The sequence below is a fragment of the Conger conger genome, chromosome 4 (assembly GCF_963514075.1).
Source record: "Conger conger chromosome 4, fConCon1.1, whole genome shotgun sequence".
Classification (NCBI taxonomy): domain Eukaryota; kingdom Metazoa; phylum Chordata; class Actinopteri; order Anguilliformes; family Congridae; genus Conger; species Conger conger.
The window spans coordinates 58045197-58062751 of NC_083763.1; the positions used below are offsets into that span (position 1 = coordinate 58045197).

At 45.7% G+C, this 17555-nt stretch overlaps 1 protein-coding gene across 1 annotated transcript; it reads right to left on the reverse strand.

Annotated features, from left to right (window-relative positions):
* Positions 1 to 1261: 1261 nt before the first annotated feature.
* Positions 1262 to 16408, reverse strand: rnf11b (ring finger protein 11b). The gene is made up of 3 exons (XM_061240176.1): positions 15868 to 16408; positions 2664 to 2833; positions 1262 to 2047 (listed from the first exon to the last, which is right to left on the reverse strand). The coding sequence occupies exons 1-3, from the start codon at positions 15988 to 15990 to the stop codon at positions 1876 to 1878; spliced, it is 465 nt and encodes a 154-aa protein (XP_061096160.1). The 5' UTR covers positions 15991 to 16408; the 3' UTR covers positions 1262 to 1875.
* Positions 16409 to 17555: the final 1147 nt, after the last annotated feature.

A 17555-nucleotide genomic window follows, 5' to 3' on the forward strand; every position in this document is an offset into this window, starting at 1 on the left:
TCACAAAATGGACAATGCCAAAATGTTTTTCTGTTTTCCCCCCACTTCCACATTGCCAGGTATTAAAATTGACACCAAGCTTTCATTCAATAATACCTTGAAAACAGAAGTGAAAAAGCAGTGTTTATAACACACTACATACACATGTAACTGTGTTTCAGAAAAGGCTAATGCAATGAAAAAGTGAGGACATTTTTGTGTCCAGTTACACACTCAAGACTGAATGGGCCACTGGATTCGGTTATATTCTTGGTTAAAGAAGAGGGGAAACCCACCACAGCACCATTACGACAGGTAAACATATTTGGGCAAAATAAAATGAGCAAACAGCCTGTAATTGTTTGGAAGAGCAGAGTACATTTATTTTTGTCCTCAACTCAAGGAGTATGTTTCAGATTTCCCAAATCTTTGAAGCCCACCTTACAGTTATATTAATGTCTAGAAATGCCTTCAATAATTTTTAAGGATATGCGCGTGCATTTAAAAGAAAAAGATAACCACTGGAAACAAAAGTATATATTTACAATTTCTTAAAAGAAAACAGAAAAAGAAAACCCAAAAAACTAAGTGTATCCGTGATCACACACACTGGTAATATTGCAGACAAAGGATGAAAGTCTAGGCGGTGGTTTGCGCACTTGTTTCTGGACCACTTCAATGTGAACGTTTCACTAGAATTACCGACTTTGAATCACATTTCCAGCGAAACCGGGGCTGCCAGTACATCATCTAGAAGACCACAGAACAATTCATAGAGCTGCATGAAAACAACCTTGCCATTAACTGACGACCGACATCACCTTGTCAACACATTTTGAATTTAAAAAGAAAACCTTTCCACTCCGCAGTGTGTCAATGGAGTGGACAGGCGTCTGAACACAAAGAGTGACTCAATTGTCATCAATGAGGAAGTGCAAACCTTATTGGTCTTCGACTCAATAAAAAGAAAATGGAAGAAATAAAAATAAAACTACACAAGAAAGAGTCCTGGGGTACTGTTTCACACAGGACTGGGAGTCACCACACTCGCATGGTACAGATTCAACCACCATTTCAGCGGAGCGGCGATTAGCATCTTAAGTTCAAACAATCTGTGTGATTACAAAAATATTTCAAAGCGATAAGGTATACAGGTAAATATTTTGCAATTCAAATTGAGTTATAGATATAGATCTTTTCCATTATGCCCCATACAGAAGTGCAAGTTCCTGTGGTGTGTTTAATGTGTATTTGCATGTATAGTAGGTCTGCCTGCCCCCCCCCCCCCCCCCAATTCAAATAAATCAAATGAGCCCTTTCACAGACTGATTGCAACAGAGATCCTCCCTCTGTTGAGAACAAATAGACCTTAAACAAAGATGAAGCCAAAGAGTCACCCTTCTTCTTTTGTGGCGTGGAATCCATCTTCTCCCAGGAGAAGAGACTACATCAGCGGGAGTCAGAGTTCTACGCAAGGCCATTCCCCTTTGGATTTATCAAGTTTCCCATTAGTCCTTAGGGTTGTTTGTGGTTTTCCTCCGCACGTCGTCAGCGTGTACCACAATCGATGGGCATGGAAAGGTTCTTTTTGGTGAAGTGCGACTCCTGCCGAACATCGTCCAATCGCGGGCCTCTCCCCTCCCGTAGGGCTTCCCTGGCCAGCAGGCCCGAGCGAGAGAGGCGACGCCCGCTTCCCCCGCCGTCCGCGGGGAGGGAGCCTGGGCCTCCCGCCAACCTCGGAGATCCACAACCCCGGCCCTTCCCCGTTATCGACACCCCCGGAGACCCTGCCTCTCCTGCCTGGAGCTACTGGCGTGGTGAGTGTGGAGGAGGCCTACAGGAGCAGGCAGGGGGCGGTGGAGGTGGCGGGGCGGCGGTGCTGGTGGCGGAGAGGGGTCAGTTGGTCTCGTAGGAAGAGAGCAGAGCAGCATCCACGGGTTCCATGCAGGACGGGCAGGTGAAGGAGCGCATCAGCCAGTCGTCTATACAGTCCATGTGGTAGATGTGCATGCAGGGCAGGAACCGGATAGGGTCTCCGTACACAAAGTCCATCATACAGATCACACACCTGCGCAGGGTGACAGGGGACATGCGTTAGCTCACCAGGGGGTGCTGGCGAGGCACCACTTCATCTGACAAACAGGACGCTGGAGGGCTACCGTCTTATCCTGCTCCGAGAGATCTACCGCCCCGTCGGACCACATTTCAACACTGATTTGGCACACCCGATTCTGCTACTTAGCGGCTCAACGAGATCTCTAGGTGTTCAATGAGGTGTTCTTTCTTAGGGTTGGGGTGAAAACAAACAGGAGGGTAGATCTCCAGGAACAGGGTTCGGCAGCCCTGTGTTAGACAATTGACCACCTATGAGGTCAGGAAAGGACACAATCAGGTAGAAAAATGTAATTGTGGTATCAATTCTATAAGGATTTTTTATTTGTATTTTTTGTTTATGCACGTCAAAGATTGAAAAAGTATAAAAGTATACTATCTGTGTGTGTGCTGGTGTGTGTGTGTTGGTGTGTGTGTGTGTGTGTGTGTGCTGGTGTGTGTGTGGTGGTGTGTGTGCTGGTGTGTGTGTGGTGGTGTGTGTGCTGGCGTGTGTGTGTGTGCGTGCGTGTGCATGTGTGCGTGTGCGTGTGCGTGTGCGTGTGCGTGTGTGTGAGCTGGCCGTGGGCGCTCACTCTCGGATCTTCTTCTCGGACCCGTCCCGGCCGGCGTCGTACACGCCTTTGGGCAGGTGCTGGATGAGGCCGATCCGCTGGGCGATGCGCACCTGCTCCTCCTCCGTCAGCTGGGTGGCCAGGCGGGCCTGGCTGGGCGTGGGGTGGTACACAGGCACCTGGATCTGCTCCTGAGCATGAAAACAGGAAGTTCAGCTGAGAAAGCAGCTCTTGCAGACATTACACCAGCCCAGAATGTTTCCACACCTCCTTACAGGATTAGCGAAAAAAGATCCATGTTGTGAAACACTTGTTTCTCCAGAACAAGAGGTCACCTGAACTGAGAAATACTTGCATATAAAGAACAATGGTTCTTTTGCTCTTTCCGTCTTATTTTACTGGGTCAGTAATCTTACTAGGCTTAACTGAATTGCTGCAGTAAAAACATGTTGAGACTTGTTTTGCTGTAGTTATGTGATTGAGCTCAATGTCCACTAGGAGGCATTATTTCATCAACACATAACAGCGCCGTTAAAAGTCAGTTATTTTTGTGCACAAAATAAAGAAGTCAACTTTCCCAGCAAACAATGGCTCCTTTGAAAAGTTCACTGAACGTGTGCCCCCCAGCGCACAAGCAGATCACAGACTGTACTGCAGGAAAACACTTGGTACAAATACGGACCGGGTGATCCAACACAGGAAATATTCAGAATATTGCACGTGAGATCCTGAGAAAGACATTTCCTCCAATTTGTTTTTCATTACACTCAACCTTTAGACAGCATCCGATATACATGTGAATAAAAGTAAAATGGACTTTTGTTAAATTATGGGTCATGGATGCCGTATTTTACATTTTCATACCAATTAATTCCCTGTGTAATAAGAAGCAGACTGAGCAATACTGGAAAAGTCTGGCTGGTCTGTACCTGCCGTCTTGGCACACTGGCTCCGATGTGTGCTTAGAGCATTAGCACATTCACATGCAGCACATACGCAAATGAGACGTCATTGAAAGCCACCAAATTAGGTAAATGTAAGATAAGAAAAAATCGTCTCATTGACCACATGAGTTTCATGCGTTTTCACAGTTTGAGGGGTGACACTCTCCGACCCATTAGCCAAACATGCATGAACATGCTTCCTTAAACACACACTTCCAACTCAGATACACGACTTGTGAATAATGCCGTTATTCCAGATAGCGGTTCAGAAAGCCTGGATAAAGATTAGCCTGAGATAGCCTTTAGTTTACACAACAGCTGTTGCATCAGCGCTTTTCAGCACACCAAAGTCCCTTGCAAAACCATACGGATTTATTACAAAACTGCTCATTAAAACATTATTTCTGCCAGGCAGATTTGTCCAAATAATTTTCTCTCTCAAACACAAAAGTTCATAACCATCCACTGCTAATCTCAAAACGAGTTCAGTGACATGGGCAACATGACCTCACTGCAGTCAGCTTATTACAAAGTGACATTAAGACTCTTCCCCTGTATAAATACACATCAACACCACACCCTAATCCTGTTCAGGCACAACCACAATAAGGTGGTCTGTGTTTAACGGTGTTTTGCAGCTCTGAGATGTGACTAAGCGTACATGGTTTTCAGACAACAGTGGTGCCCTACTGAGGCCAGTCACCTCATCAGCTGCCGTCACCTGATCCTGACATTAATGCCTCCGTGATGGGGCTGTTTTCAGGAGTCAGCTGCAATCAGGTCACAGATTAGCACACTGCTGCCAGCACCCAGACCAGCAGGGAGGCTGACAGACCCGGCTGTTTCTCTGCATACTGCAGAGAAACGGCAGGAAACAGAAGCAAGCTTTTCTAGTTTCCACATTTATAAAGGGACAAGGGAGACGCAGTTTCGGGTTTTGTAGTGAACCTGTCCTGGGTGGCCGCAGTGCAGCTGTAATGAGCTCCAGCAGATATGGGTCAGGCCCCGGCTCATTGGAGGAAGCTGATATCATGTGACACGCGAGCGGCTTATAGCCCCAGCGCCTCGCAGTGCACCTGCCTGTCCTGGCCCCTGTGCACAGCTCTGTGAGAGTGTGCAGCGCTTCCGCACCAGTGAGCCGTACACAGCACAACACGACCGCAGCCCAACCACTACAGCCCACTGCCGTGAGTACACTGAGCAGTACCCAACACGACCGCAACACAACCACTACAGCCCACTGCCGTGAGTACACTGAGCTGTACCCAACACGACCGCAACACAACCACTACAGCCCACTGCCGTGAGTACACTGAGCTGTACCCAACACGACCGCAACACAACACAACCACTACAGCCCACTGCCGTGAGTACACTGAGCTGTACCCAACACGACCGCAGCCCAACCACTACAGCCCACTGCCGTGAGTACACTGAGCTGTACCCAACAACACGACCGCAGCCCAACCACTACAGCCCACTGCCGCGAGTACACTGAGCTGTACCAAACACGACACGACCGCAGCCCAACACAACCAGTACAACCCACTTTTGTGTTGTGCTTCCAGTTAGCCATACGCCTCGCAACCCGACCGCGGCACAACATGACTTCAGCACAGCCCACTGGCGTAGCACTGGAGAGAGGCTCTCCTGCTGTGGAACCACAACATTGTAAATGATTAAAATCACCTGATGTTTCTCATTTGTGCTCTTTCGCTCCCTCAGCCCTTCTATTTAACACCATCTGCCCTTCTCTCTTTTTAAACTTTATTGATATTCTTGAGGGGGGGAGTTTCTGGATTAATTTTTTTATATTTTGGTTTTGGTTCTCTTCACAATTTCGATGTTGAAATGCTTTTGGTAACAAGAACTGTACGTCTCCTTTTAACTGCGGTCCCTGTCCCTAGTTTATTTTATTTTTTATTTTTTTAAACATTCATCGGCAAAAGACAATTCAAAGCCACGGGTCTAGTGAAAAGTACAATGACGCATCACCTGCTTTGCAAAACCAAAGAGAGGAAATGGCCTCCTTCCATGACTTCCGTGGCTCCAGACTGCACAACGCTGACAGCTGCAGGGAGGCTCAGGTGTAGCCGTGCGTGTCCTGGGGGGTTTGGGCTGGCTACCGTATCCCTGTCCTGCTGCAGGAACACTGCCAGGCGACAGGGCAGGACAGCGATACGTCCCCGACATCGTGCTCCTCTCCTCTCCTGTTTCTCAACAGTCATTCTAGATCCATTGTCCCTCAATTCACTTAATCCCGCGGCTTCTTTGACTTTGGAGACACACACCAAAGCTATATGGTCACCCAGCCACTGTAAGGCACAATATTAAAACCATAGACCTGATTGATCAAATTAATTTGTATAGTCAGTCTCAGAAATTATTTATTGCATTACAGTGTATAGTAGGCCACAGAGTACTCATGTGGTATTGTAACCTCCAGACCTGCTTACTGTTGTGATTTATGAGCAAGTGGTCTGTAGTGGAGACTGCATGCGCCCAGGAGAGACTGAAAGCAGTGTGAGCTGCCAGACCACAGACTCAGCAGACTACACATGCAGAGAGGGAGGGAGAGGGAGAGAGTGGGAGAGAGCGGGAGAGAGCGAGGGAGAGCGAGGGAGAGAGAGGGAGAGAGAGGGAGAGAGAGGGAGAGAGAGGGAGAGAGAGGGAGAGGGAGGGAGCAAGAGAGAGTGGGAGAAAGGGAAAGGGAGAGAGAGAAAGAGAGAGAGAGAGAGAGAGAGAGAGAGAGAGAGGGAGCGAGAGGGGGAGAGGGAGAGAAAGAGAGAGAGACCCGCCCCAGCAAACTCCTCAGACAGTCAATGGCTGTAACTCCTGGCCTGTCTGCCCTCCTGCTCCTTCAGAAAGCCCCTGGAACAGAGCCACAGAGGCCACACACATGGCTGCTCGCTGCCTGAGTGTAGTACACTCTGCACTGAGGACCTGAGGCCTGCTCTTTCTCTCACCCAATCTTACACTATAGAGAGCAGCAGCCTGCCTCACCATAGTACACTCTGCACTGAGGCCTGTTCTTTCTCTCACCCAATCTTACACTATAGGGAGCTGCAGCCTGCCTCACTATAGTACACTCTGCACTGAGGGCCTGAGGCCTGCTCTCACTTGCGCCTAATCACTAGGGAAACACATTAACAGAAATACTTGCCTTTACATACAGGATACTCTATTCAAATGGGGACAGGAAAAACCACTTGCACATTATTTTCACAGCCGGTATAGTGTGTACAAAACATTACTACACTATAAATTTGTTAAATAGTGGTCAATAGAAAAACATTCTAACTGACATTTTTCTAAATTTGGTAAGGGTGTGGTAAAGAAAAGAGGTTATTCATGTATTAGGAAATAGAGGAATGGCGTATGCCCACATATACCCACGTCTGTCAACATCTGACGTGTTTGTGCTGAGCAACAAGAAGGAAAAAGGGCACTTGAGGAATGACTGTGCATTCCAGGCTTGGCAAGCCTAGCCGCAGGCTCCCAGCAAGGTAACTTTAGCTTGGGCTGTGAAATCCTAGCTGGGCTCCACTCTGCTCCTCCTTTAGGGCACTTTAGCCTGTAAGAGCACCTACGTACGTCGCCTCTGCACCAGGCACTGAACTGGGTTAGAAACAGGATGTACACCACCTTTGTCAGAGACCTCAGTCTCTCTCCTTCACAAGTCATCGTTATCACAACTTTCATTAGTACACAAGTAGGTCGTTCAGTGCAAGTTGATTATAGTTAAAAAAAACAACCCAAAATTGTGGAATCGTGCACACACGCACATGATTTTTTTGGTTGTGGGGTGAACTGAATAACTTAAGTACCAGTGTACCTGCATCTCTTATCATACCAGACATGCTCACTTGACAGACAGTTTAACCTACACAGAAGAAAAAAGGCACTCAGAACCCAGTGCATGTTGTGCTTCAAAAGAATGCAAAAAATCCCATATTCAGCAGGTATGCTTTTCAAAGAAGGACAAAATGTTATCTCCTAAGAAATTGCTTATGTTGCATTTTGCAGTGCCATTTTGCATATCAGCTTGGGATATTGCTACTGCGCAAACAATTATAATGGTAAAATGTCTTCTAAATCAAAGGATGAGGATGAGAACTACATACATTTTTTTTAAACGTATGAAAAGAAGAATGAAATCATGTCACACTTCATATCTGCATTTTAATCTTAAACAAGCTACTCTGTAGCCATCTGTTTATCAGAGCTGTATCCACTTTCAATGCTCGCAAATGGCAGTGGGTAAGAAACTCGCACACAGCCACTTCAACTAAAGGAAGCAGGTGCCTGTCCTGGTGCAAAGGCAAGGCTGAGTGAAGATTACAGAAACAAGGAAGTACGCGCAACCACAAACCGAGACTACACCTAAATAAGGAGATAGGACGCACTGCACCAATAGTGTTAGTGTAAAATTCTGTGGAAAAAATAAAAGAAAAATGTGTGAACCGAAAACTGTGGAAACACTGCGCCAGTCAAAAGGGCCCTTTAACAAGAAAACGCAAAGATTAGGGTGTAACTATCAAAGGCAAAACAGCATTTACGCACTAAAAGTGAAGCAGAGCCTGAGGAACATTTAAGCACGCCCTTTCATTATTGGGGCCGTCTCATCCCCCGACTCCGTGCCAGAAATAGGAGACCTTTTCAGAGAGAATCCCCAAATCTCAAGAGCAAAAATGTGCATCAAGATTTTTCTTTTCCCTGTAATCAGCACAAATCTGCCGTAAGAAGTAAACTCTTCTCACGGGACCATTTGATGCACGCTGACATATCTATCAAAAAGGGCTGCTGGGTGGCTCGTCCAGTTAAAGCACCGACGGGCCCTGCAGCCTGCTATGGAATCCGCAGCGGCGACGTGGCTTCAAACTGACCCTGAAAGCACCAGAACATTCAAATTGCTAATAAACATTTCCTTAACTGCTCTGTCCTCACGTCCTCACGTTACCCGCTCCGACGGGTGGAACTAGGAGCGAGACAAGGAGGTGAGGTAAGGAAACACAGAGGTAAAAATCAGAGAAAGACCCCAGCGTCTCCTCACATACCACAACCCCCTGCAGGTCAAGCCAAAGCCCGTACATGTTTATCTGTTGAGCTGCATTGTGAGCCAAACTTGCGATAGGAAGTGGCCCACTTCACGTGCCTTGGAGGCGAGCGTGTGCTTGTCAGTCAACTGCCAGTGGGGCGTGTGAAGAGCACAGCAGCGAGAGTGGTGGGGTTTCAGACACTGGGGGGAGAAAGGATAAAACAGTTCACGTGGGAGCCAGGAACAAGCAAAGACAGGCCAAGCCCCAGTCACAGAATTGCAAAAGCCTCCATTTCCACTGAAATTGCATCACCTAGTCCTGGAAAAACTCAACTCTGCTCATCACTCAATGACACGAATGTTTCCCGGACAGAGATGAGTAATGGCCTTTGTGTAACGGCGTGTGTAAGAGGCACTCTCTCCAGGGAGAGCTGAGCAGTACAGCCGAATGCAGCTTTACTTTTCATGGACACGTCATCTTCAGTTCAAATCCAATTATAAAACGTACCATGAGCACGTTTCATAGGACATTCACGATTAAAGAGAATCTGTACATAGAGCAAAGCTAAAGGAAAGCACCATAAACAAACAAACGAAGACCAATGCCTTTAAATGAACACATCTGCCAACCGACATCCATCTCGCAGCGCTGCCATGGCCAGCATAGGGCACTGGGACAAACAGGCCTGGCAGGTAATCAACAAACTGCACGCAGGAAATGACTTCACTCTCACCCGAATTCCGCCGACTGCCAGTATAAATGCTCCATGCGGACGTGTCAGGCCACAACCACGTGTGGGCCATACAATTCAGGGCTTTATTGTTTTTAAAGACAATATAATTGTGTGGAATTCACAGGGTGGAAAGAGCTTTTCCAATGCCATTACTCCCGAGGCAGGTTCCCTGACTCAGCAATAGGCAGCAAACAACCCCTCCCTTCCTTGGTCTGCGATTGCGTCCAAACTTTCAAACCCCCCACCCCCCCACTGCCTACATTAAATTGAAGTGGCAAGTAGTGTAGACCTATGACCTTTAGGTTACAGCTACATGCCCACCACCACCCACGCTCAGAGGAAGGGTCCCTAGCTGATTGCTGCACAGTTACTTAAATACCCCTGAGGCAGATTGGGACTGTGACCACATCAGTTCCAAACCAGAACTAACCATTTATTTACAGGGCTAGCTCCCTCCAAGCTAGTGATAAGCGGTATGCGAGGGGCTGTGGTAAGCGTATTTTAATAACCCTGACACACAGAGTGCCTCCTCCCTCGGAGTCTCCTTACAGATTTCTCTCACGCTGCCCGCTCATCGGGGGGGGGGGGGGGGGGGGGGGGCTCTCCTAAAACCCCCAACCCCACCCCGACCCCCTCGCCGTGCGTTCTGGCTCCAAGGGGAGCGCTGGCAGCTGTCCCCAGAAGCCTTGCGGTGCGTCTGATACAGGGCTGCATTTTTTACACTGCTTAACAGCCTTCCCTCCCGGTCCCTGCAGGCCTTGTGAAAAATCAGAAGAGAGGAATGCTGTTTGGTCACACTCCACGGCAGCGCATTCTGCTCAATCCTACATCAGCGCCTGCTCTTCACTGCCAGGAAAAGACGTGCTTTTCACACCCCGACAGCTGCGCAAAGGGCTCCCGAAAGACAAAAGCCAATAAATAAAATGACCCTGGCTCGGGACGAAAAGGACGGAAAAGGCCGACGGATTCTGTCACGCCATGCGCGGTAATGGCGGCTCTTACTTCCAGCCAATCACATCGTCGCTCACAGAGTGCTGCCACACATGCTTATCTCTTCCACCCAGACACTTGGACATGAGTCAGCACTCTAACCAGCTGCTTTCCAAATGACGCTTCATGTCGAGCACCCTTCCACCCGCATCTCAACAGACTGTAAAGCAGTAACAGTGACTGCCCCCCTACGACACACATTACTGTCCATACACCACTGACTGCACAGTAATAATACAATACACATTTGCCCATTCACCACTGACTACATAGAAATAAAGTAACACACATTCCGCCATTCACCACCAAGTACACAGTAATAAAATAGTGCTCTCTATTCACCACTGACTGCACAGTAATAATACAATACACATTCTCCCATTCACCACTGACTACATAGAAATAAAGTAACACACATTCCGCCATTCACCACCAAGTACAAAGTAATAAAACACAGTGCTCTCTATTCACCACTGACTGCACAGTAAGAATACAATACATTACTCTCTGTTCACCACTGACTAGCACACAAAGTAAAAATACAACACATTGTTAGGGGTGAATATAGAACTACAGTAATAATACAACACACAATGCTCTCTATTCACCACTGACTGTACAGTAATAATACAACACACATTCCTCACTAGTCACCACAGTAATAATACAACATATTACCCTAGTTGTGAATAGAAAATACAAAAACACATTGTTCTCTATTCACCGTTGACAGGACAGTAATACAACATACTTTCCTCACTATTCACCACTGACTAGAGTAATAATACAACACACATTCCTCAATTCACCACAATAATACAACATACTCTCTATTCACTCGTACAGTAATAATACAACAGTGTTCTCGATTCTCCACTGACTGTACAGTAACACAACCACATTCCCCTCTATTCACCACAGTAATAACACAACACACTGTTTTCTATTGACCAAACTTGCATAATAATAGAATGCACATTTCTCTCTATTCACCACAGTAATAATACAAAACACATTGTTCTCTATTCACCACTGACTGTACAGTAATACAACACACTTTCTATTCACCACAAACTAGAGCAATAATACAACACACATTTCTCTTCACGGGTCAGAAGGTATGGATATATGAAATTGTATCTGCTTGTGTAAGTATGTGTAGCCACCACTCTGAAATCCCATTTACTCTATATACAGCAGAGAGATTTCCCAGTACATCCTGTCAGGGCAATAACTGATTTGCCCAGCACAAGGAGAAACAGGAGCTGCAGACTAGGATGGTGAGATGCCTCCTTTCTACAGACAAGTGGCTCACAGCGTCGATGAACCACTCAGATCCTGTGAGAAGAAAACACATCAGAGCACTCATTTCATGAGAGCCCTGTGGTGCATCTTCCACAGTGCTACCATTACCATTACTCTGCCACTGCAGTTCTACAGCCACAGCTGAAGGGGGCGATAGTCAGCCGTTCTGACCCTGTAGCTGTGGGAGCTCAGAACACAGACAGCGTGTCAGCCAGAGCCCAGAAAGGACCGATTCATGCATGTTGGCACGGTGCTTATAATCACAGTCAGTACAGCAGGGAAGCTCTCTGTGCAGAAACAACCATGGAGCAATGGGTGCAATCAGGAGTCCAATTTACAAACCACCCCCTCTTTCCCAAAATAATCTTGCACTTTTTCAATAGTAAGGGAACAACATCTCGCACTGTAATTTTGGAACTAGCAGGTTGTCCATCCCAAGAATTTGCGCCCTAGTTTTCACTAAAATAGTCAAAGCCAGACGGTAGTAAAAATGCGAGGACACTTAACACGTCCCCTCTGAAGCGATTCAAAAACACACCCAAAGCACAGCAGCTCTGAGATTAGAGAAGAAAAGAACAGTCAGGAACATTCTTGGCAAGCCCTTCTGGAATGTTCTGAGGCTGAAAATAATTTGGGCTATGAATGCATGCCTTTCCTCTCGGCATTCTGCTCCTCTCTCGAACAGGCTTCTTGAGATTGGAAAATCCACGCAGGGGCACAGCTGTCCAGTCAGGATATTACACAACACAGCTGCCGGGTCTGAAGTGGGGAGTCAGCTGCCGAGCCTGGCCTCTTTCTCATACAGAACATGACCCTGTCTGCGCTCCACACTCGCGGTACGACCCAGAAAGGGAGAGAAATGCCTGCCTGCAGTTTGCCTGCGTTCAGCAGAAAAAGGCTTGATCCAGGGGGAGGACTGGGAAAAGATTACGGAGGCATTTTTAGTGCTGCTGATCAATCAGTTTAATACTCAGCTTTTTAGTTGCAAAGGACAGATGGCACTGCTTGAAAGGTCAAATCTGAACAATATAAAGCATTATTCCCCATGAGAAGAAAGACTTGCTGATGTCAATGCATACAACTACAAAAAAAGATTGAATTTTGCCCGTAGTGAAAATAAGCAGCTACTAAGACAAACAAATATGACAATATATTACCTGGTGAACTACTGTCTTGCTTTTAAATGTTTTGCAAGACCGCGTGTACCACCTAGGCCATATGGGACGAGGAAACACTGCACTCTCCTGCCCAATCCACAAATGTGTGAGGTTTTAATGCACAAAATGTCCCCCTCTTATTCGCAGTCTGAACCTGCGATTGTTCTGTGCTTTGGCAGCACCGCTGTCACCCATTCCCACAGAGCACTGCACTGCAGGGGAGCCCGCGCACTGCTCAGATAAGCTCGCCGCTGCATGACAAGTCATCAAACGGATTAGAATCTTTATCCTCGGAGCTGGCCGTCATGTCGTCCTTCAGTTCTGAATGACGCCGCGTCGTCTCATCCGCACACACACTGAGGCTGTGCCACACGGCAAGAAGAACTTGATTGCATGAAGAGTGTCGTCAAGCAATGCCATGTCAGTAACCTTTCCTGTTTTTTTTTTTGTTTTTTTTTTTTACAGAACACAGCAAGGGCAGGAGATACATCGATATTGTGTGACTCACTCACACACTCATGTAATGGAACTTAAGGACATACCAGTGTCACTTAATGTACAGTAAGGTTTTATGGATATTGGGCATATTGTGATAAGTTCAGTTTAGTGCATCTCAATACATTACATTAGCACCCATGAGTGTGACATTTTTCTTATATATTCCTAATAGTGCAGGAATTCCAAAATGCAAGTTTCTTCAGTGCCTAGTTCCCCGACTATGCAGTAGCCATTTTTCACTTTTGAACCGCGTGCTTAGTTATTCCAACCAATCGCACATCTCCACTGCCTACTTACAGATCCCTGCAGCAGCTGGTGGGATCCTCCGTGCTGATCATAGTGCAGGCGCGTGCCCCCCATCTGCCCTGCCCCAAGTTACCCACACTGGGTCTAATCCCTCCCCTGGCCCTGATACTGATGCAGTGCACAACACAAGCATAATCCAACTCCAACTCCTGCTGCTGATTCTGTGTGTGTGTGTGTGTGTGTGTGTGTGTGTGTGTGTGTGTGTGTGTGTGTGTGTACAAGCACCTGAGCATGTGGCACAAAATGCATGAGCCTAGTTGCTGGAGGCTTCAGAAGCTAGCCCTCATGGGCACAGCTTGTTTTGCAGGATGATGTAAGTTCAGGCAGTGAGAGGAGGGGGGAGGGGCACAGGGGGACTTCACAAAACACCCTGCGACATTCAACTTACAAATCATACCACTGGCACAGAGAGAGAGAAATCACAGCACAGTTCCACAACTACAACTCCTGCTGCTGCCTCTCACCAAGAAAAGTACATTTTAAGTCAGAAAACATAAAAAGAAACAACTCCTCCCCGAGGCTAGGTTAGCGTGAATGGAAAACACTGGTAAATGTGGAGACCGTGAAGAACTGAAATGCTAAAGCAAATCAGAGAGCTGGCAATGTCAACTACCTGACACGGCTTTAGCTCTGTTAGTGCCAGAGAAACCAGAACTGGACAAGAAAAAAAATGGTCCAGAGATGATGAAACTGGCATTCAGCTCAGATTGATGACACCATTTCTGCAGGAAGAGCATGTTAACTGGAGAGAAGGAGCCTGAGGCCAGGTGTGAAAGGAAAGGCATCAGACAGGGCTGACATACACACTATTCTCTCTATTGCAATTACTCTTTTTTTTTTTCTTTCAGCTCAGGAATCATGGCAAGACTCCAGCAGTGACCTAACCACCAATGACAGAGCACTTTAAAACCATCCCCCTGAACAAGCATACACTCACTGGGAAATTCCCAACATTAAATCAACAGTATCACAAGCAAGAAGAACTTCTATGTATATTCTAAAATGGAAACAAACATGCTGGCAAGTGAAAATAACAAACTAGCCTATTTGCCAAAATTTGGCATAAAAACAACAACAACTCTTTCCACAGATATAATGAATACGACTGACCTGTCTCAACAGAAATGGGCCCAACAATATTGGTGTAGGCCTATCTCATGGAGGATCTAGCTATGCTTACACTTCAAAATAAATAAACAGGCCAACTAGATAATCATGACCATCCTCCAAATAATGGGTCAATGGTTGGGTGAACATTTATAGGGAAGTGTAAAAATATAGGCTACTACATCTACAAGTGATTCACAACAACAAACACAGGCTATGTGGTTTCTCAGTATGTAATAATGGTGGTATGTTTTAATTGAATCAGTATCGCGTATCAAGCGTACAATCATTTAGGCCCAATAATTCGCTGTCACCATTTCTCCAAACTATGAACATTTAAGTCACTGGGTTTCAGTGCCTTGAACTTGGGCGATACTTTAGACCGTCATACAAAAACGGCCTATTAATGTAGTAGCCTGCATTTGACTCGTGATTATTACACTGTAAATCAAGCCTACAATATATGCTACTAGTCATAATGTAGCCGAGTTGAATATGCTACTTTAATTAAGCGAATAGTACTGTACCTCCTCTTAATGAGCAATACATTAAAACAATGACAAGGAGCAGGGACTACTGATCGTGCTACTTTAAAATTCTTGCTTGAGACCCAACTTAGATGTGGGACTGGTTAAGCGGATTTGAACAAAGTAGCCTAGGCTAATGGTAAATTCAAGAAGGCCTAGGCTATGTTTTTTCCCCGAAAATTGTCCAAGGCTAGCTGCTTAACAATAGTAGCCGTAAGCCATTCTTTAGCCTACATGACTTGGGCTATTGTGAGAACCCCGTATTTGAAACAATCACCCGCAAGCGACTGAACTTAAACTTATGTTCGTTTCGACGTATTTATCTTCAATTTGAAGATAAACACGACTCACAAAGGGGCGACATACACAAAGAAATGCATGTTTGCAGCCCTGGACAAAGTGGGAACCTAGCCAAAAATAATCCCTTGGAATCTCATGGAAAACTGATTGCCGTCTACTTCATCGCTCGAGTGAGCTAGTTGTGTAGGCTACGTCAACGAGCCTATTTTCCGGATTCATTTTTGTTACACAACACCATTCCTGATTTTCAAGTTATTGTCACGAGGTTGTAGGCTATACTGTTCTAAATATGTTTAAATTGCTGTAATCAGTTACTCACCTGGTATGGCGGCGGTGGCTCCTGGTCCGGGTCTGTCCCGTCACCATAACTAGCTCTGTCCGACTGGGATTCATGTAGCAAAGAGATATCATCCGACGTCGGAGATTTCAAACAATTGCCCATCTCCTCTTTAAACCCCCTCTTAATATCGTGTGGTTAAGCTACGTGTTCTGCAGCCGAACTCCCTTTACCTCCAAACTGAGACCTTCCTACACGAAACCAAACTAATTGACTCCCCCATGCATTGCAGGAAACCCCAGGAGCTGTTCTCGTCAACACAAACAAACCATCTCAACACAAAGAACCTGACCAAGTGACAGCCTTGTTAAGAACGTCGTACGGCGATTTTAGGTTGTGCCCGCAGAGACTCTCAACTGCAACTTTTCCAACATCTGTATATGATTTTAGAGCCCGGTGGTGTCGGTTACTTTGAACTATTATCGTTCTTAAAGGTTTATTTTCGTTTTCCGCCCGTAGACAATTCAGCAGCTGCTGGAGATATGAGCACAACGTCACTACCTGAATGATGTACTACGCAAGGCGGATACCATACCATCTCTGTTTAGGCGTAAAGGCTACTCAGCTGAGCTGAAAACTTTACTGAACCATGCAGTTCAATATACCACACTTAGGTTATATCACATCACTAGTGTGGTATAATTACAATAGAAAGTTAATATAATTTAAGAGCCCAAATATATCAACAGCGCGTAGCCTATATCACATTATAATCTCACTTTATTTCCTCGTAATTTAAAATATGTTTACATCCTATGTCAGTACGTCGGTAAACGTGTGTAGGCTATTGTATTTGTATGTGGCTAACATTTAAATGCAAAAGGAAAACCATTAGCCTACTGACATGGCTAGAAATAGACAACATTGTGGAATTATAGTAGAGGGGCATATTATGATATGCGGTTATGATAGGCTACATTTCATTTTGGTGGGATGAAGAATGGTTTCAATTCATCCAGATGCATGAATTATTGCATACCATGTTACATTTATATATATATAAAAACAAGGAGTCTTCGATTACATTACATTTCACGGCAGGTCGGCTATAAAAGTAAAACTTGAAACAGCGCCCTCAGGTGTTGTGGAATGGTCAGGATTTCCACATGCAAACTTGACGGTCAAAGCCAACATTATCGTTTCTCATCTGGGGAAAAATAGCTTACGACTGAAAATATATAGAGATACCCACATAACTTCATTGCTGGGCAGCTGCCAGGTGAGGGTGTATTGTGGTTGGACATCCCACCCAGACAGACAGTATTGACTGAATATGTTGGCACAGCATTTCTTTTGAATGAAGAGGCTAGCACAGCATGTTTATTGAACAGAAGCTGGTGTATGGCCCTATACAACACATTTATTTGACGCTGGCGATAGTGCCGTCAGAAAGTATTCACCCCCATTGGACTTTCTCAGATTTATCATGTTACACCTTAAAATTGTAATGCATACACATTTTTTTAAAAACACATTACTAATATGTAGACATGACTCCTACAACAATTTTGCTGCAATCACAGCTCAATCTTCTCAGGCACGCCTACATGAGCTTTCAAGCTTTTGAGCATTTAGAGCAATCAGAATACTGAATTTCTAGTTTTGAAGCAATTTCTTGGCCGTTTTTACTGTGTGTTTGGCTCATTGTCCTGTTAGAACATGAATCTTTC